Source organism: Marmota monax, unplaced genomic scaffold, assembly GCF_021218885.2.
Source record: "Marmota monax isolate L192 unplaced genomic scaffold, Marmota_monax_Labrador192_F-V1.1 WCK01_AAM20220418_F8-fsc00315, whole genome shotgun sequence".
In the NCBI taxonomy this organism is placed as follows: domain Eukaryota; kingdom Metazoa; phylum Chordata; class Mammalia; order Rodentia; family Sciuridae; genus Marmota; species Marmota monax.
The window spans coordinates 612,455-635,137 of NW_026692798.1; the positions used below are offsets into that span (position 1 = coordinate 612,455).

Below are 22,683 nucleotides of genomic sequence, written 5' to 3' on the forward strand. Positions count from 1 at the left end.
TCGCACGAAGGCATTGCAGGGCCTGGACCAATCAGTTTAAATGTAACCCCCTCCTTAGGAATGACCTATCACTCCAGCCTGACCTGTTCCCACCAATGAATGAACTAATCATGTTTAGGAGTTGTTGTTCAATTTTCCCGCGCCTCATGATGATTTGTTCTGATGTATACAAAGCCCTCCGCCCTCCCCAAAAAGTGTACTTAAGCAGTGCTCAGCTCCTGCTCGGGGCTCTGGCTGCTTTCCCTTCTTGAGTGGGCACAAAGCCCCAGCATGCTGGTTCAATAAATCCCACTTCTGCCAATTAAAAAAAAAAAAAAAAGAATTCAAAAAGCTAAGCACCAAAAAAACCAAATAACCCAATCAACAAATGGGCCAAGGACCTGAACAGACACTTCTCAGAAGATGATATACAATCAATCAACAAATATATGAAAAAATGCTCATCGTCTCTAGCAATCAGAGAAATGCAAATCAAAACTACTGTAAGATATCATCTCACTCTAGTCAGAATGGCAGCTATTATGAAGACAAACAACAATAAGTGTTGGCGAGGATGTGGGGAAAAAGGTACATTGATACATTGCTGATGGGACTGCAAATTGGTGCAGCCAATATGGAAAGCAGTACAGAGATTCCTTGGAAATCTGGGAATGGAACCACAATTTGACTCAGCTATCCCTCTCCTCGGACTATAGCCAAAGGACTTAAAAACAGCATACTGAGGGTCACAGCCACATCAATGTTTATAGCAGCACAATTCACAATAGCTAAACTATGGAGCCAACCTAGATGCCCTTCAGTGGATGAATGGATTAAAAAAAAAAGTGTGGCATATATACACAATGGAATATTACTCAGCATTAAAAGAGAATAAAATCATGGCATTTGCAGGTAAATGGATGGTGTTGGAGAAGATAATGCTAAGTAAGCCAATCACAAAAAAACAAATGCCAAATGTTTTCTCTGATATAAGGAGGCTGACTCATAGTGGGGTAGGGTCGGGGAACATGGGACAAATAGATGAATAGATGGGGAAGAGGGAAAAGGAGGAGGCAGGGAATTAGCAAGGATGGTGGAATGTGATGGACATCATAATCCAAAGTACATATATGAAGACTTGAATTGGTGTCAACCTACTTTATATACAGAGATATGAAAAATTGTGGTATATATGTGTAATAAGAATTATAATGCAAAAAAACAAGTACATGTATAAAGATGTGAATTTGCGTGAACATACTTTATACAAAGATATGAAAAATTGTGCTGTATATGTGTAACAAGAATTATAATACATTCCAGTGTTGTGTGTTTAAAAAAATAAAATCAATAAAAATAAGTAAATGAGTAACACATTCTACTACAGCTTATCGTTAGGATGGCTATGGTGTCACTAGGCAATAAGAATGTGCCATTATAATATTATGGAACAACCATAGTATATTTGGTCCCTCGATGAACAAAATGCCATTATGCAAGACATGACTGTCTTTTTATCCCAGAAAAGTACCCCCCAAAAGTGACTTCTTTTGAAGCATACTCACCAATCCTCTACTCCTTCTTGTCATTGTCCCCCTCAAACCTGTTCCCTCCTTCACAATGATTCAGGACTCTGTCCCAAAATTCTGTCATGTTTTCTACTCCTATATTCATATCAGGAAAAAAGTATTTAAGCATTAAACTGTAAAACAAAATAATGATAAAAAATATAAACTTATTAGAAAATTTTTGGAAAACTATATGTAGAATCCAAAGTACAGGATTCCAGATGGAAAACCAGAATCTACAATGGGAGGAAAAATAAGAGATTTGACTTGATTGAAATTTAAAATGGGGGGCTGGGGATGTGGCTCAAGCAGTAATGCGCTTGCCTGGCATGTGCAGGGCGCTGGGTTCGATCCTCTGCACCACATAAAAGTAAAATAAAGTTGTTGTGTCCACCAAAAACCAAAAAATAAATATTAAAAAAAATTCTCTCTCTCTCTCTCTCTTTAAAAAACATTTTTTTAAATGTGGGGGCTAAGGTTGTGGCTCAGTGGTAGAGTACTTGCCTAGCATGTGTGAGGCACTGGGTTTGATTCTCAGCACCACATATAAATTGATAAATAAATTAAGTCCCATCAACAACTGAAAAAAAACATTTTTTTAATTCAAAATGGGCCAAGTGCTGTGGTACACACTTGTAATCCCAGAGGCTTGGGAGGCTGAGGCAGGAAGATTACGGAATTCAAAGCCAGCTTCAGCAACTTAGCAAAGCCCTAAGCAACTCATTCTCACCACAAAATAATGATAAATATGTGAAGTAATACATGTGAATTAGCTCAATCAGTCATTGCACAATGCATTTATATTTATTTCAAAACAATATGCTATTGAAGACAAATGTGTTTTAGAATTTATGAACATTCAGAGATGGTTGGGAAGGGTAGCTGTGCAGATTATTAGTAGCTGTTCTCTCTTCTAACAAACTTTTGTTAGTGTCATACATAATTGAAAACAATAGGCTATTGAATAATTGTAATATTGTCCTGATTTTTTAAATTCATTACATATAGGTTGATTTTGAAAAAAAATGTTGTTCACAAAATGCTGGGAGCCATTAGCCAAGTAGGTATGACAATTTCCTTGCCAGCGTACCCCATGTTGCAGTGACATTGAATGTACGTGACCTTGCTCAAGGACCAAGGCAGATTAGGGTGTTCCCGGTTTTAAGATAATCTTGTTTAGGGCGTTCCCAGTTTAGGTTCCAGGTTTAAGGTTTAAGATTATTCCTGCTGGGAATAGGGCGTATCCTGCTGCCTGAGTTCCCCTTGAGTTCTCACGGGATTCAGACAGTATATTTTGGAGATAGAAGCCCAGTGGAGGTGGATTTGGGCAGAGAAGGTGGATTTGGGAGAGAACGTGGATTTCCCCAGAACGTGATTGTAGACGGCTGGTGTGAGTTCGGGAATAAAGAGTTGCTGTTTGAATCTACAAGCTGTGTGGTGGCTCGTGATTGTGTGCCCAGCCAGACTGCGGCATTTGTGCCCAGCCAGACTGCGGCATTTGGTGGCCCGTGCGGGGAACTTCTGAAGCTTGGAGGTAAGTGAAATTGCTCGCCCTGAGGAAGAGCGAAAGAATGGGTGACCAACTCAAAAAACAATGTGTTATTGTTTTGATTTATCTTGTTTTTGTTTCAAGCTGCCTATCCCTAGAAATTTCTCAGGCAAACTGGAAAAAATGGTTGACTAAAGGTTTGAAGTTTGTCGGCCCTGAGGAAGAGAAAATTGATACAACGATTTTTTATTCCGTTTTTGTTTCATTCAGTTTCGGCTTTGTTTTGTGCTATCTTATTGGGTTGCGTTATCTTTATAGTAGATTAGAAATTAGTAAAAAACAAACCGAAAAGATGTTAAGTAAATTGTTAGAGGTTCAGACCATGGAGAAAGACATTTTAGATCAAGCAAAAGAGAAGGTCTCTCGAGCTAGTCAGACAGAGGAAGAAAATTTAAAGGAAAAGGGGTTGTTAGGAAAAAGGCCACAACAGGAGGCTTTTAGTAACTCCGTTTTATCACAAGAGGGCGTAATTCAACCAACAGCCCCACCGATGGAGACAGCTGAGTGGCCCTCAAACCCCGTAGTTGATAAATGGGATCCTGAGACAGGACCTCAAAGATTAGCATGCCCTGTACTTGAACAGGCAGGAGGGCAGCGAATTCACCGTGCTTTAGATTTTAAAACAGTGAAGCAGTTGAAGGAGGCTGTAACAACCTACGGGCCACAAGCTCCCTTCACGGTAAGCATGGTTGAGTCCATTACTAACTTGGACATGACGCCAGCAGATTGGGCTAGCATGTGTAAATCTGTACTAAATGGAGGACAATATTTGTTATGGAAGGTTGCCAATGAGGAATTTTGCACGGAGACAGCTAGGCGAAATGCAGCAGCCGGTTACCCTCAAAGAAATCTAGATATGTTGTTAGGAAAAGGACCTTATGAGGGTCAACGGCAACAAATTGAATATGATCCTGCTATATATGCACAAATTGCTGCAGACGCAGTTAGGGCATGGAAGACTTTACAAGGACATGGAGATTTACAAGGTCAGCTATCTAAGGTAATACAGAGAGTTAATGAACCTTACGCTGACTTTGTAGATAGGCTAATTCAAACGGCTGCCAAAATTTTTGGGGATACAGAACAAGCAATGCCATTAATAAAACAACTGGCTTATGACCAAGCAAATCGTTGCTGCAGAGAGGTTATTAGACCATGGAGACATGAAGATTTAAACACATATATTAAATTATGTAGAGATATTAATGAACAAGGGCAAGTCTTGGCAGCTGCAGTACAACAGGCTTTAGATGCCAGGCCAAAAACATGCTATGATTGTGAACAAACAGGACATTTTAAAAGGAATTGCCCCATAGGAGGAGGGTTTAACAAAAGTAGGTATCAAAGGAATAGAATACCAGGTATTTGCCCACGATGCCGTAGAGGGAGACATTGGGCTAATGAATGCCGTTCTCAAACCACCATAGAAGGTACTCCCTTATCAAAAAACGGACAAAGACCAGGTATTTATCCAAGATATCGTGGAGAAAGGCATCAGGCTCCATTGCCAAAAAACGGACAGGGGGGCCCAATGCTCCGGGGCCCACAACCACAAATATACGGGGCAGTGGAGGATCCCAGCAACACCATCAGGGTAGTGCCCAGGACACATTGTCCATTAAATCCCTCATCAGACAAACCCGAGGGAGCGCAGGGTTGGACATCTGTGCCTCTGCCAGAGCAGTATTAACTCCAGAGATGGGAGTTCAAATCATTCCCACAGGAGTAAAAGGACCTCTTCCCCAAGGAACAGTAGGCTTATTATTGGGACGTAGTTCATCTACATTAAAAGGACTTATGATAAGTCCTGGGGTAATTGATCCTGATTATGTAGGTGAAATAAAAATTATAGCTAGTTCTCCAAGAGGTATATCAGTAATTTCACCTGGAGATAGAATAGCACAGTTGTTAATAATACCCAGCCTACATAATAAATTTCCTAGTCATAGTGTAGAAAGAGGTTCCAGGGGATTAGGCTCCACAGGTGTAGATTGGGCTATGTTGTCTTTAAATTTAGATTCTCGCCCAATGCTAAAACTAAATATTCAAGGTCATGAGTTTAATGGGCTACTGGACACAGGAGCTGACCTTAGCATCATATCTCGTCAAGAATGGCCAAAACATTGGCCATTACAACAAGCCACTCAAACGCTTCGAGGCCTAGGAGTGGCGACTAATCCCCATAGAAGTTCTATGATATTAGATTGGAAGGATCCTGAAGGATGTGAAGGAACTATACAGCCATATGTATTGGATCATCTTCCTATAAATTTATGGGGACGAGATGTCCTAGATCAATTAGGTTTGACGTTAACAAATAACATCAATCCTAATGCGCCCACTACTAGGGCTAGACAAGGCTTTAGGAAAGAAAAAAGATTAGGAAAACAAGGGCAAGGTATAGCAGCACCAGTACAAATAGATCAAGGAACAGACAGACATGGGTTGGATTTTCAGAAAGGGCCACTGAGACAATCAAAATTACTTGGAAATCAGAAAGACCAGTGTGGGTTCCTCAGTGGCCCCTGACTAAAGAAAAGACACAAGTAGCCCATGATCTGGTCAAACAACAATTAGCGGAAGGACATATACAACCTTCCATATCTCCCCATAATACTCCCATTTTTGTCATCAAAAAGAAGTCTGGTAAATGGAGATTATTGCAAGATTTAAGAGCCATTAATAATGAGATGGTTGTTATGGGACCTGCTCAATCAGGGATTCCTCAATTGTCTGCTTTGCCAAAAACCTGGCATGTTTTAGCTATAGATATTAAAGATTGTTTTTTTTCAATTCCAATTCATCCCAAGGATAGTCCACGTTTTGCATTTACTATCCCTGCATTAAATCATGAAGGTCCTGATCAGAGATATGAATGGAAAGTACTCCCTCAAGGGATGGCTAACAGTCCAACTATGTGTCAAATATATGTTAACAAAGCAATCCAGCCACTTAGAAATCAAAATCCTGAACTACAAATATTTCACTATATGGATGATGTATTATTGGCACATAAAGATAAAAACATATTGCTGGAATGTTATGCCACACTTACAAACTTATTAAAAAATTATAATCTAGAGATAGCAATAGATAAAGTACAATTAAATTTTCCAATTAATTATTTAGGAGTTCTATTATCCTCAACCATGGTCCGTCCACCAAAAATTCAAATACGAGTAGATCAACTCAAATCACTTAACGACTTTCAAAAGTTATTGGGAGACATAAATTGGATAAGGCCTTATCTAGGTATACCAACAGGAGAGTTGGGACCTTTATTTGATATTCTAAAAGGTCCATCAGATCCAAATTCACCCCGCATGTTAACTCCTAAAGCAAGAAAGGCATTAAAAATTATTGAAACATATATGGAAAACATACACTTGGATAGAATTGATATAAGTTTGCCTTTATTATTTATTGTACTACCAACAAAAAATATTCCTACAGGAGTATTTTGGCAAGAAGGTCCATTATTGTGGATACATTTATCTTATTCTCCTAACACTATTCTTACTAGGTATCCTGAGGCTGTAGGACAATTAATACTCAAAGGAATAAAAGCAGCGAAGGGAGTGTTTGGAATTTCTCCCAATAAAATTATTACTCCATATACTATGGATCAAATTGATGAGTTAGCTAATGAGTTAAATACTTGGGCAATAATCATGTGTAAATCTAATGTTTCATTTGATAATCATTTACCATCTAATCCTTTGTTGTCTTTTTGGTCTAAGCATCCTGTAGTTTTTCCTAAAATGACAAGAAAAACACCTATCATGAATGCTCCAAATATATTCACTGATGGGTCTAATAATGGTACAGCAGCAGTAGTTACCCCAGATCGAACTTTTACATTTTTAGTACCAAAACAATCAGCTCAAAAGGTAGAGCTTAATGCACTTTTACAAGCTTTTTTGATGTTTAAAGATTCTGTATTTAATTTATTTTCTGATAGTCAGTATGTAGTTAATGCTATAGTATCTCTTGAAGATGCTGGTAGGATTTCCCCTTCTTCTACTGTTTTCTCTTTGTTTTCCACTATACAAAGTCTAATCTGGGACAGAAAAGATCCATTCTTTATAGGACATATTAGGGCACATACAGGATTGCCTGGAGCCCTTAGTTTAGGCAATGATTTAGCAGATAAAACTACACATGACATACATATTTTCTCTACATTTGAAGAAGCTACAAATTTTCATAAAAGGTTTCATGTTAATGCTAATACTTTACAAAAGCGTTTTAAAATAACTAAGGAACAAGCCAGACATATAATAAAACAATGTCAAAATTGTGTGACCTTTTTACCACAAGTTAATCTTGGAGTCAATCCTAGAGGACTGATACCTAACCATATTTGGCAGATGGACGTCACACACTTGCCAGAATTTGGAAAATTAAAATATTTACACGTTACAGTCGATACTTCTTCTGGATTTTTGATGGGCTCCCTTCATGCCGGAGAAAAAACTAAAGATGTTATAGCTCATTGCTTACAAAATTTTGCCACTGTGGGCGTTCCTAAACAGTTAAAAACCGATAATGGTCCTGGCTATACCTCTACCTCTTTTAAACAATTTTGCTCATCATTTGGTGTTACTCATATAACAGGAATCCCATACAATCCACAGGGACAAGGCATAGTTGAAAGAGCTCATCAAACTATTAAAACATACTTATTAAAGCAAAAAGAGGGAATTGGAAGGGGGTATATATCCCCCAAAGATAAACTTAAAATAACGCTTTTTACTCTAAACTTTTTAAATTTGGATTCATCAGGACTTAGTGCTGCGGAAAGGCATATGTATCCAAAAAATGTGCATAAGCCTAAAGTACTTTGGAAAGATATTCTAACAGGACAATGGAAAGGTCCTGACCCAGTGATTGTCTGGAGTCGGGGGTCTGTTTGTGTTTTTCCACAGGGAGAACAGCAGCCAATTTGGATTCCAGAGAGATTAACTAAAACAGTTTCTACAGATCGAAAAGAAGATGATTTGACTCAAATCCATAACAGTTGATATCCAGAACTCCAGCTTGGCCATTCTTACATCTGCGACAGTGATTAACCAGGATGCTTTTTTCAATAGCTATTTTATTATTGCATTTTTCCACATCATAAGGTTCTATTTTTATTTTTTGAGCTCATACAAACCTAGGTTAATGTTTTTCTGATCAGTTTTATTTTTTGACTGTGGAGTTTTTAAACATTGCAATGGAGATTTCACCTAGGTAAAGCTACAAGGCCTTTACTATTTTCTTATGTGTTGTACGTTTGTGTACACTCTTGTGTTTTGTGTTGTATGTCTGTATGTGCGTATGTCCATATTTCTTATATGAGGAGCGCTCATGAAAAAATGGATCCAAATTATTATTTTTTTTTTTATTCACGTGATTTAAATGGTTTAATTTAAATTATGTAAACAGCTGTTAAGGATTGTTTTTAAAGGTGGTTAACAGATCTGTTTGTTTACTAATTTAAATTAGGTAAAAAGCTGTTAAGGATTGTTTTTAAAGTAGGTTAACAGATCTGTTTGTTTACTTTCACCTTTCCTTTTCATTATATTTAATAATTCTTTTCAGGATAATGTCTCTTTAGCATCATTGCCAGAATTCCTATCTCCATCTCAGTGCTGGTGAAGAACTCAACAAGTAATGCTCAATCAAAGAGTCAACTTACTTTGGGAGGAAACGGATTTTGGGAGGAAATGGACATATTGATAGATTCCTCTGCTTTGAACTGCTTGCAGAACTTGCCTGGACTATGTAACTATCATTTGATGGTGTCACTAGTGATGCAATTTTTATTTCCTTGCCAGCGCACCCCATGTTAATTGTGGTAGTGCTGACATATCTTTGCTGATGGTGTCACCAGTGATGCAATTTTTCCCAAGGAGCCGTCAATTGGCTTGGTGTCGTGGCATTTCTGTATCCTCCTCCCTTCTGCTAGTGATGGTCTAAAATTTGGGGGCCAATGGCTTATGCTGGACCAGTAGTCAGTGACGGGTATGATCCAATTGCAGTGGTATCAACCTAAGACAGGAGGCTGACGCCTAAAGGTCAGTTTTCCGATGACGGGTAAGAACCATATGTTGAATTGGACAACCTACCAGGCACGGTCCATAAGCCACATTAACCTCACTCCCCCACTGGCACCAAGGCCAAATTTGGGGGCCAACAGAGGTGAGGCAAAGAACCTCACCCCCCCACTGGTGCATAGACCTATCCACAAGTATGGCTGTATGCTGGACCGGTAGTCAGTGACGGGTATGATTCAATTGCAGTGGTATCAACCTAAGACAGGAGGCTGACGCCTAAAGGTCAGTTTTCCGATGACGGGTAAGAACCATATGTTGAATTGGACAACCTACCAGGCACGGTCCTTAAGCCACATTGCTTGTTGTTTAATTAATCAGAAGGGGGGAGATGCTGGGAGCCATTAGCCAAGTAGGTATGACAATTTCCTTGCCAGCGTACCCCATGTTGCAGTGACATTGAATGTACGTGACCTTGCTCAAGGACCAAGGCAGATTAGGGTGTTCCCGGTTTTAAGATAATCTTGTTTAGGGCGTTCCCAGTTTAGGTTCCAGGTTTAAGGTTTAAGATTATTCCTGCTGGGAATAGGGCGTATCCTGCTGCCTGAGTTCCCCTTGAGTTCTCACGGGATTCAGACAGTATATTTTGGAGATAGAAGCCCAGTGGAGGTGGATTTGGGCAGAGAAGGTGGATTTGGGAGAGAACGTGGATTTCCCCAGAACGTGATTGTAGACGGCTGGTGTGAGTTCGGGAATAAAGAGTTGCTGTTTGAATCTACAAGCTGTGTGGTGGCTCGTGATTGTGTGCCCAGCCAGACTGCGGCATTTGTGCCCAGCCAGACTGCGGCAACAAAATATATGCAATTTTTGTTAACTTTTAAGTATACAGTTTTTTGAAACTTTAAATGCATAAATGGGAAGAAAAATTCCTCTATAATGTTTAAAAAAACAATTAATAGAAAGAAAATGTTTACAATATGTGTGACTGAAAACAGGTCATTATCACTAATATACAAAGAGCATCTATAGGTGGATGAGAAAAAGAAAGAAAAACCTGACCAAACATATGGCCAAAGGATATAAATATACAACTCAGAGAAAGTATCAATAAATGATTAACCCGAGAATACGCTTAAAGCCAATGGTACTTAAAGAAATACAAATTATAAAAAGATATATCATTCCTCTTCTACCACAGGAATAATAATAATAATAAGCCAAAATATAAAACATAGAGATGATGTGGAGCTAAGAAGGGAGAAGCAGTATCCTTGTACATTGCTAGTGGGAGTAAAATTGCTTCAACCTTTTTGAAAGTAGTCTAGTAGCATCTATTATAATTTTTAACTTACCAGACACTTTGGCCCATGATTGGCACTTTTAGACATCTATTGTGGAGAAACGGGACATAGGTACAAAAATGTTCAGTGTGGTCTTTTAGCACATGTCCTACACTGCCATTCCCAAAGCTTTTCCTATCCAACATGTCCTTCCCTTCAGGATGCCTACTAATTGGGTTTCTTTTCTACTTTTGACTCCTTCAGTTTCTTATGAATTTTTCCTTTCTCTGAAAACTCCCAGTAAAAATCCCAACTCTTCATCATTTCTATCATCTGACTTGTCTGTTACTACAACTAGTCTGATACGAGCTGCTGCCAAAAATCATGCAATAATGCAGACTGAAATCACTAAAAAATGTGTGACCTCCCGCCTGACCTCAGCTCAGTGCTGCTCAGTAGTGCAATCTCCATGTAGATGTTTCTTTTTCCTGCATGATTATTCCAAAATTCTGCTATTAACCCCCAAACCTATCATTCTTAGCACATGACCTTGTCTCATTTCACTGAGAAAATGAAGTTTACCAAGCAAAAACAGTCTACATTTCTTCCCTATCACTTACAAACATATCAGAACCTTCACCCATTCTTCCTCCACCCACGGGAAAAGGGGCACTCTTTCCACCCAAGGTATTTCTTCCAGTTGTATGCTGGGTCTCATGTTGACTCACTGCCTCAAGGATCTTGGTCTATGAAATATTCTTTCTCTTGCATGCATTTTTAAACTCTCTTTCAACTGAATTATCCATATCAACTTATAAATATATGTTATTGTCTCCTATCCATATTTGAAATATAGTGACCCTACATATAACTATTTAGATATTATCTCTTCCTTCCTATCATAACCAAACCTCATTTAAAAGAATCTTCTAAGTGAATTGTTTCCACTTCCTTAACACCTACTCATTAGTTGGCTTACTCAAAGTGTCATCTGTCACCATCACACCAATAAAGAGTAATGAACCACGGCATCCATATTGCCAATTTCATTGAATGCTTTTCTTTCACTACGCTAATTCACAGCTCTTTGACATTTTATACTGATGAGTGATTCTTCCGCCTTGAAAATCAGGTTTTCCTGAGCTTTTATCACATCGTATTAATACTCTTTTCTTTATGCTAGAAGTTTTCTCTCCTCCCTTTCATGTATTTTTCCACCTCAATACTATAATGGAAATAATGACTATTATTATCATCAAAGATTTGCTCAGAGAGATCATTACTATCAAGGGAATGATTTGCCTTCTAGATGCTCTAATGTAAAGAATCTGAAATTCTTCCTCCTAAGTGAAAACTCATCTCTACTTTTCAAGGTTGGAGCCAGGAGTAAAAGGTCATCATGATTGTGAGGAATTTGTGGTTCACTTCACCTTTGCCTTGTGAAGGCACAAAGAAATAGACACTTCAAATCATACACTGCTGGAGAGTTTAATTAATGCACCATTTAAAATTATCTAATAAAATTTAAATTGCATATTCCCATGACCCAGTAATTCTCCCTGATATATATACAAAGTAACTTATGAAAAAGATATTTATGTAAAATCTATAGGAAAGACCACAGGACCTAGAACAGCTAAAATAATTTTGAAAAAGAAAACAAAATTGGAGGACGACACTACCTGATCTCAAGACTTATAAAATTACTGTGAGGAAGAAATAAAATAATAGGCATATAAGTAAACAAAACAAAAGAGGAATTAGAAATAGACCCACATGAATATGACCAACTGATTTTCACTAAAGGTACCAAGGGAAGTCAGTGTAGAAGAGGTAGTTAAATGGTACTGGAACAATTGGGCAGCTATAAGAAAAAAGTAGTAATTTCAATTGACACCTCATACCAGATCACAAGTTAAATCAAAACTGATCACAAACCCAAATGCAAAACCTAAAACTACAAAATTTTTAGATTAAAACACAGAAGCAATCTTTATGACCACGGACTAGGCAAATATTTTTTAGATAACAAAATAACAAACTGTAATGCAAAATATAATCAGGAGAAGAAAAAAAAAGACTATTTGTTTTCCCTCAGAAACAAACTTTTACACGCAGACAGTTTCTGTGACTAAATGTGAGGGGGCAGGGGATTTCCCACAGACCAATCAAGCAATTAATTCTTCAGTGGATTCTCAAGTAGATACTAGCTGGGGTTCTCTAACTCAATTTGATTCTGACATGGTGATAGCATCAGAGCCCACAGGTTGAGGGCTCAGTCCCACAGACTGCCCCCAATATCACATGTCAGTTGAAAGCAAACACAGGTTATGCCTGAGCTTCTGATCAACCAGGTTCTCACAACCACTCCTCACATTCAGTTAATTTGCTGGAGTGCTTCACCGAACTCAGGGAAACCCTTGCTTATATTCACTCATTTATATAAAGGATATTACAAAAGACACAAATGAACTTCCAGATGGGAGAGATGCACAGGGGTAAGGCATATTAGGGAGGGGACGTGGGATTTCCATGCCCTCTTGGGATGTACCATGCTCCAGGAAACCCCACCTGTTCAGCTATCCAGATGCTCCCAGAACTCAGCGGTTTTGAGTTTTTATGGATGCTTCATTAGGTAGGCATGACTGACAAAATTATTGGCCACTGTTGATTTAAAAAACCTTCAGCACCTCTCTCCTTCCTGGAGGTGCGGAGGTGGGGTTTAAAGTCCCAACCCTCTAAACATGCCTTGGTCATTTTGGTGAGCATCCCCCAACCTTAAGCTATCTAAGAGCCACTAGGAATTCATTAGCATAGGAAACACACTCATCACTCAGAAGACTCCAAGGAGCTATGTGAAGAAATAGGGTAGAAGGTCTAATATGTATTTCACAATATATACTGATAAACTGAACTTCACCAAAATTTTTTAAAAATTCTGTTCTTTGAAACACACTGCTAAGATAATGAAAAGACAAGGCACAGACTGAAGAAAAGGTGTACATTTACAAAGCACATATCTGATAAGAACTTATAGAGAATATACAAAGAATTTTGAAAGCTTAATAACTAGAAAACAAATGGGCAAAAGAGTTGACTATATAATTAATCAAAAATATATGGATGGGGGCTGGGGATGTGGCTCAAGCGGTAGCGCGCTCGCCTGGGCCGGGTTCGATCCTCAGCACCACATACAAACAAAGATGTTGTGTCCGCCAAATACTAAAAAATAAATATTAAAAAAAATTCTCTCTCTCTCTCTCTCTCACTCTCTCTTTAAAAAAAAAAAAAATATATATATATATATATATATATATGGATGGGGGCTGGAGTTGTGGCTCAGTGGTAGAGCCCTTGCCTTGCACAGATGAGGCACTGAATTCGATCCTCAGCACCATGTAAAAAATAAATAAATACGCAAAATAAAGTTACTGTGTCCATCCATAACTAAAAATATTTTTTAAAAAAAGAAATTTTAAAAAAATACATGGATGGCAAATAAGCACATGAAAAGATGCTCAACATCATTATTTTTTTAAGGAAATGGTAATGAAACCCACAGTGAGATATCACTCCATACTTATACCATGGGTAAAATTAAAAAGATTGTCTAAGCTTCTATGGTGTAAAGGAAATGGAATTCTTACACAATGCTAATTGGACTGTAAAATGGTACAATCACTTTGGAAAAGAGTTTGGTATTTTCTTAAACAATAAAATGCACATGTACGAATATGTAACAACAAACCCCACCTTATGCACAACTACAATGTACCAAAATATATATATATATATATATATATATATATATATGAAAAAAGGAGGAGGTTAAGACACAGACACCCTGAAGGACCACATGAGGACAGTGGGAGAAGTCTAGCTGACTCCACCCCAGTAAGAGAGGCCGCAGAAGAAATCCATGTAACAAACACCTTGACCTCAAACTTCTAGTCTCCAAAACAGTGAGAAAATAGACTTCTGTTGTTCAAAACACCCAGTCTGGTAACCTTTGTTATGGCAATCCAAGAAAACTAATACAATCTGAGATAGTGGGGCCTGAAGCAAGGTATAGAAAGTCATTATTGTACAATAAACGTATACAATTTAAAAAGAACTCTAACTTCATATCTTTTAGAAATATAGTAAAGTAAAAAAACACCTGCTTAATTTTTTTTTAATGACAATTATCTCATTTTTCATTTTTGGGGCTTTTTCTTCTGTTTCTCCCTTCTTTATAAGGCAAGACAGGACCAAGAAATGTCACAAATACCTTGATCCAAGTAAATTAAAAGTTCTGTAATTGAGTGCATTCTCAGTAAAGCAACTAGTCTTGGGCTTTCATTGCATAGGTTCATTTTATAAGAAAGAAAAGAGAAGGGGACTTCCATAAGGATAGTTTCCATTTCTCCCCTGAGCTACCAGCTATAGCATGGTACCACTGCACTATGCTGCCATCTTTTTCTTTCTTTTGTGGAGCTTGGAATCAAACCCAAAACATCATGCATGCTAGGAAAGTACTGTCACTGAGCTATATTGCTCCCCGCCCACCATCGCCAGCCCCTACAGCTTCTGCTATCCTTCTGAAGATGTTTAACAATGCCATAGTAAGTCTGCCCTCTCCTTCCTTGGTTCCTCTGCAAAAACTGAGTGCCTTTTGTATACCAGACACTCGGCTGCTAACCACTGGGGGTAGCCACACAGACTTGTCCTAACTGAGCATGCAGTCCTAACGTACAGTGGGCAAGAGTAAGACAGGAAATTATCAGAGTGCAGATAATTTGTGGAAATGTAAGTGACAGTGTGTGAAAAGCAAAGTTCAGGGAGCATACAACTGTAGCCCAAGAAAGGCTGCCTTGGAGGAACTGGCAGTTTGTTTTTATTGTCCACTGAAAGATGAATGTCTAAATCACGTAGCAGACTAAAAAAAATGTCCAGTGAAAATGGAAGATGCAAAGGCCCTGTGGTGAGAAGGAGCAAAATGTACTTGAGAAACTGAAGGAAAGCCAATGTGATATGGATTATTGAAACAGTTGGCTGTCAGGACATTTGCATTTAATGTCAAGATAAGATCTGCATTAAAAACAAGCTTAATAATATAAAAATATTGTACTCCATAAGTGTATACAATTATGATCAGTCATTTTTAAATAATATCAACTTATAAAGAAAAAATAGAATAAAATGTACACCTATATTTAATCCAGTTATCCTACCTCTTAGGTTATTTGCCAAAGAGAAAACAAGGTCTATGTCCATACAAAGACTTGTACCCAAATGTTCACAATAGCTATAAAACTGTTTTAGTAGACACAACTAAATTTTCATAAATAATTGAACAGTTAATTCAATTATTTAGTAGAAACAACCTAAATTTTCATAAATAATTGAACAGTTAATATGATAAATCCATACAATAGATTATTAGTAATAAAAATCTAAAATATTGATAAATACAAGGATGAATCATAAAATTTGTAAAAAAAAAAATGAGTACATAGTGAATGTTTCTCTACATACTATAAAACTTCAGAATATACAATTTCAAATATAGTGACAGAAATTAGAATGGGAATTTCCTAGGAAAATGGAAGAACTAGGGGACAGAAGGAGAAAGAAAAGAAATACAAAACATCACAAGGAACCCATTGTGAGTAATTGACACATTCACTATCTTGATTGTGTTGATGATTTCACGGAGAGATATATATTAAAATTAATAAAATTGTATAGAAAATAAATTATATATAATAAAATGTTCCACTTAATTGTATGTCAAATGTACCTCAACAGAACTGTTTTGGGGTTTGTATGTGTGTGTGTGTGTGTGTGTGTGTTTACAGGTGGGAGTGATTATGAAACTGTCACTGTAATCCAGGTGAACCACACAGTGGTTTGGACTAGAGTTAAAAGCGGAGATGGAGAAAAGTGGTAAAATTAAAATGTACTTTCATGGTATACACAAGAAAATTTGCTGATACAGTGAATTTTAAAAAAGAGAAAGAGTCTGGCACTGTGGTGCACTCCTGTCATTCCCAGCAACTCGGAGGCTGATGGAGGAGGATCACAAGTTTGAGGCCAGCCTGAACAACTTAGTGAGACTCTGTTTCCAAATTATCTTTTTTTTTTTAATGGTGGGTTTGTAGCTCAGTGCAACAGGCTTCCTGGGAAAGAAAAAGAAGGAAGAAAGAAAGGAGGGAGGGGAAGGACAGAAAGAAAAAGGGGCGGGAGAGGGAGGGAGGGAAGAGAAGAGAAAGAGAAAGAGAAAGAGAAGGAAGGGAGGGAGGATGGAGAGGGAGGGAGAGGGGAAAGGGAGAGAAAAATGATAAAGGAATGAACAGAGTGGGAAGGAAAGGAAGAAAGGAAAGAATCAATCAGTAAACTCTCTAGTTTGTTATCTAAATAACAGAGTAGGACCACTGCTTGAGGTGGAGGAAAAGTTGGGAGTAGGAATATGTAGAGGATATTCATTCCTGCATTTTTGGAAATAGAGAAACAAAGGCAAACTGAATGTCTGTCATTGAGAGAATGGATACATCAAATGGACATACTACACAGCAGATAAAAGGATGAATTACAAGCACATAGAGCAACATGGATAGATTTCAAAAACTTAACACTGGTGAAAAAAGAAAACAGTGAGATATATTTAAAATCATTTAATTACATATGAAACAAATGAAGATGAAAACTGTTTCAAAAGGAAACAAGCACGCTTAAGGAATCTAACAGCAAAGTGTGCTCCTTTGCAGGAAAGGTGAATGGATGTGGGGATACAGAAAGAAGCGGAAAGATAAACAGACCCTGAGAGACACATATATGGATTAGGAAAGAAGCTGACTTCACAAAATGAGGAGTTTGATTGATTAACTCTAGTGGCTGAACCCAAGGTCCAAAAAACATTTATTAAAGTAAAATAAAATAACAAAAGATGAAAAGGACAAGAGCTTAGGTTCTTGCTATATTAAAAGGATTATCTAATCTTTCCCTACTGAGCCTTAGATATATGAGTAGCCTCCATAGAGGTTTTTTCCCTCTCTGGATTTTCTTCATTCCCATTTTGTTACTGCTGTGTTACTGTCTTAATAATGTTTTATTCTAAATATTGCACATTCTAGATATGTTTATTGTATGATGTTCATCAAAGGAATCAACTGTGAAATTTAGATCCTGAGGGAAAATATTCAGTTGCTAGTTTTTACCAAACTTTATTACACCAGGCAAAGTAAAGGAGCTGAGTCAATAACTAAACTTAGCTCCTAAGTAATAAGTCTAAGGAATAAATAAACAACTGTTAATTCTATTGTAACATCCTTAATAAAGACTAAGCAGTGATGAATACAACCTAATCCTCACAACAGCTAAGAAAAGCTTACAAGAAGTCTGAGCTTACCTTACAAAGGAAAGCACATATATCCTGCTTGCTCAGGTGAGAATCTAAAGGCTTAACAATGCCCCTTCATTCATTTAAATGAATGAAACTGTGCAGCCTATGGCAACCAAGCAGTGGCCCAAATGAAATCACTATCATTACATCCTTAACAAAGTTGATGTCATTACAATCATATCCATAAATCAGGGACACCCTTGCTCCAAAACCTAAAGTTAAGAGGTTATAAGCAGCTTGTTTCTACTACTTCTTTCTGTGAGCATGATATCCAGATTAATCTTACCCTTTGCCTTTTTAGAGTCAGCTACTCACCTAGCTAATGGGTAGTTAAGAGAGGATTAGGATATCCTGTTTTTCTTGCCTTTAATACTTCTAACTGATGGGTTAACAAAAACAGCTAGGATATTTTTAAGTTTATTTATTTTATTCATCCATGTATTTATTTAATATTCACAGAATGTAAGCACTATCTTAGGTGTTTGAGATGCAGTGGTAGAAAAAAAAAAGTATAAGGGGCTGGAGTTATAGCTCAGTGGTAGAGTGCCTGCCTCACATGCATGAGGCCCTGTGTTTAATCCTCAGCATCACATAAAAATAAATAAACAAAAATAAAGATATTGTGTCCATCTATAATTAAAAAATATTTTTATCAAAAAGTATGAATGATGAAAGAAACAAAACAAATGACAATCTGGTAAAAACATCACAGAATTTTGGCCTATTTAAGTAATGTCTCTTGTATCTTTAAACAGCACCTTTTCTCCTTATGTATGTCCAGACTCCTCTATGGAGAAATAATGAAGTTTTCTCATTTTTGCTGCATTAGTGCCTAAAAAATTTGGAAACCCAACCATATAAACTGCTTCTGTAAACTTTCATCTATGAAAATGCCTTATTAGATTAACAACTGTCATGAAATCAATACACAAATCACATATCAGCTGCATAGAAAAGATAGTCACACCTTGGGTTATTCAACCACATCTATGAATGCTCAGAAAAACCAGACTCAGTCTTTATGTAAGTGTGAAGAGCTGAGAAACACAAAGCTTCTCACCCACTTTCCACTGTGTATTTTCTCACAGTTGGCAATATTCTTTAGAATATAATTTTATCTGCAAAGGGTCAGCGTAAAGACAAAAAAGATATGCTCAAGAAGTTAACATAGTAACCCATCAAAACATAAAACCTCTCTAGGACATGAGCAATAATACATATTTACAGAGATTTCTTCAGATCAGTTCATAATAAATAAAACACAGAAAAGTTTATGTCTTCTTTGGTTTTTATTTTTAATTGACACATATTAACCATACATATTTGTAGGGTAGAGTGTGATATTTCAATTCACACATAAAATGTATAATGATCAATTCAGGCTAATAAACATAGCCATCATATCAAACACATAGAAACATTCAAAGTCCTCTCTTCTGGCTGTTTTGAAATCCACAATAAATTATTATTAACCTAGTCAACCTACTGTTTTATGGAACGCTAGAAATTACTCCTCAATCTAATGGTTAACTAAACTCTACCACCCTCCTCCCTTCACAGCCTCTGGAACACTATTCTACTTTCTACAAATATGAGATCAACCTTTTTTAGTTTTCACACATGAGAACATAAGGTATTTGTCTTTCTGTGTCTGATTTATTTCTCTTAACATAAAATCCTCCAGGCTCATCCATGTTACTACAAATGATAGGATTTCATTCTGTTAATGGCTGAATAATTTTCCACTATGTATGTATACAACATTTCTTGATTCATTCAGCCTTTGATAGAAGACTAGGTATAGCTTTGACAAAGATGGTAGAGGTGGGGAATATGGGAACCAGCATGAGCAGACAGCGTGAAACTACTAAAAGCAAACTTTTATCTATTTTATAAATTTGCCTAAATATGATCTTTAAGTATTATTATTAACATAATACTTAAATTTCTCAAAGAGAAACCAGCAGTACAGTATCAATCTCTAGAGGCCACATTTGTCTTTCATCTAATACCATTATGTTAGTAGGCTTTGCATTCACTAAATATATTCCATGGCTGGCCCAGAAGCCCAATGGCCACTCCCCTCTTTTCAAATATACATGACAGATCTGAGATTCAGTACAGTTCTGCCTTGCATCAACGTCTGACCTTCTTACAGATGTACTGCAAAGGAACTTCACAGCTGGAAGCTTGAAGACCATCTTCATTGATGGCACCACACGTCTGTATCCAGCTATTAGAAATAATCCTGTAAGAATTCAGAAAAGTCCATCACTTGTGGCAACATGCACAGTAAGGGAGTTGAAAAGCACGAAAGGATAAAAATTGAGCAAATTCTTTCTCACTCAACTCCCGAAACAATAGAAGAATAAAAATTTTTCAGGGCTGGGGTTGTGGCTCAGCAGTAGAATGCCTGTCTAGCACATTCGAGGTCCTGGGTTCAATCCTCAGCACCACATAAAAATAAATATTTTTAAAATTTTTCATTAGCCTCCCTCTAAAATATCACTTTTGGGAGCCGGGAGTTGTGGCTCACCTATCACATGGAAGAACCTGGGTTTGATCCTCAGCACCACATAAAACAAATAAATAAAATAAAGGTATTGTGTCCAACTACAACTAAAAAAATTAAAATCACCCTTTTTTCCCCCTTTCCCGCTGTCCACCCACTCTTCATTCCCTTTTTTGGCCCCTATTTTCTTCTCCTTACAGCCTTTCCTCTCCTCTATACCTGCTATCCTTCATCTATTTATCAAGCCCTGAGTCATGTCATTTTTTTCTTTCCCTCAGCTTCCTCCTCCTTGTTATTTTGTTTCACTCCTTTGAAGCCCTTTACCTTGACAAGTTTAAAGCTGATCCATCTTCCCACCTCCAGCCAGAATTATTCCTCAGACCAATCCAGTGAAAATTCTCACGGATGAAATCTTTAAGCAAGCTCTAAAGGGGAGATTGAAGATGATGAGGAAAGATGAGAAAGATGCAGCAAATTTAAGAGGTTCTGTTGTCATGGTGAATAATTATTCCTCAGACCTCCCTTATTACCGCTGTGGAGGACTGAAAGTTTTGGTCCACCTTCCACAAAATCCATATGTTTAAGCCCCAGCCCTCAATGGCAAGGCTTGGGGAATCTTTAAGAGGTAATTAGGTTTACGTGAAGTGATGAAGGTAGAGCTCCGGTGGCTTATGTGCCCTTAAAATAAGAGACCTAAGCTCTCTTTGCACCAAATGAAGACACAACAAAAAGGGAGCCCTCTGTAAAATGGAAGTGGCACCCATCAGGAACTAAATTTACAAGTACCTTGATCTTGGACTTCCCAGCCTCCAGAATTGTGAGAGATAAATAAATGCCTGTTGTTCAAGCCACTCATGCTAAGGGATTTTTTTTTTACCAGCCCAACCTGACTACAACAAGCATCCACCCTAAATAACTCATCCCTCTTTTAATTTCTAATTCTAGAGATCTATTGATTGCAAGGAGGAGCAGCTTCCTACAATTGACCTTTATGTCTATATTATATTCTGATGTGAGAGATAAGATAATGCTACATCTCTACCTTTCATTGCAACTTCCTCCTTGATTAGATGGAACACCTGATAGGTACTGAAAAGAAAGAAACCAAACATTGTTGCAGACACAGTCCTCTTTCTCATCACTGAATGCATAACTTATGATTGATCCTATAGCAATACACTTGTGTTTTCTCACCAAGCTCATTTTCCAAATCCTCATCAATCTTATATATGACGAGAAAAAAACATTCTCAAGAGAACAAGACTAAGGCAAATTTAAATTGGTTACACCACTTATATGTGTCATGCTCCCCAAAGGAACAGATAAAAGATGCTTTACTCTGTATGGTTTTACAGTTTTTAAAGTTTATATCCTATGGGAATTACCTCTATACATAAAGGATAAATTCAAGATTAATTTTGGTGTAAGAATTGCTGTTAACATAATGAATGATTACACTTTAAATATTTTCTAACAACAGCTTAATCACTCGAATATGAATTGAATTAGTTGATAATTTCTTTAGGAGGAAACAGTGCTTTTTATTCAGAAACCAAGAAAGCAGTAAAATTCCACCTCAATGTAGTAATTATGATACCAGCAGACATCCCATTTTTATGTCATTTTTATTCTACTCCTGGAAAATGATTGCTGAACAATAAGGATTCATGGGCTACACTGAGCCATTTTCCTTTAACTAATTGGACTTTTTATCAGAAAATAAAGACTTCCTATTATAAAGTCAGGAAAGGCATGAAACCTCTTTGCACTCCCAGAAAAGATGCTATAGGAAGTACAAGAAGCTTTTGTGGTATTTCACATGTCTAAATAATTTCTATTTTCTCTTCTTTAGGTTTTGGTCCTAAAAATCTAAAATTTTCACTATGTATACAGTCTTGCGTAGTCTGGCCCTTAACAACTATTTACTCACTAAGTTCCAGCCCCATACACTTTCTTTCTGCTCCTTTAACATGCCAAATGCATTCTTCCTCTAGGGTCTTTGCATAGCTTTTCCCTCTGTCTGCAATACCTTCCCCTAGGTTCTCATATGGCTGTCATTCAGGTCTCAGTCTCAACTCAAATGAGACCTTCCCAGACAGAGGGGGAATGGCAACAAATAAAACACAGAAATGGATATAGCTTTTCTCAGATTTTTCAATTAGCATCTGAAAAGCTAGGATTAATTGATGCCCACTTACAAACTCCATTCCTGCACTATGTCATTTTCAGTACCCATATAATTCTGAGCCACTTGAGCACTTCTTTTTACTACTTCCTACTGCTGAGGCTATATATTGAAAATTTTTACTGTATCACTTTCACTTGAAAATCTTCCTATTTGGAAGAGCCTTCAACCCAGAGTGCAATTGCTTT

At 37.3% G+C, this 22,683-nt stretch overlaps 1 protein-coding gene across 2 annotated transcripts in view; it reads right to left on the reverse strand.

Annotated features, from left to right (window-relative positions):
* Klrg1 (killer cell lectin like receptor G1) overlaps positions 1-22,683 on the reverse strand; it is a 40,224-nt gene that overhangs the window by 7,669 nt on the left and 9,872 nt on the right. For both annotated transcript variants that reach the window (XM_046448205.2, XM_046448204.2), the window contains 2 exons: positions 20,635-20,735; positions 19,947-20,046 (listed from right to left, as the gene is read on the reverse strand). In XM_046448205.2, coding sequence (XP_046304161.2) covers positions 19,947-20,046; positions 20,635-20,735 — 201 coding nt within the window. The remainder of the gene's footprint in view (positions 1-19,946; positions 20,047-20,634; positions 20,736-22,683) is intronic.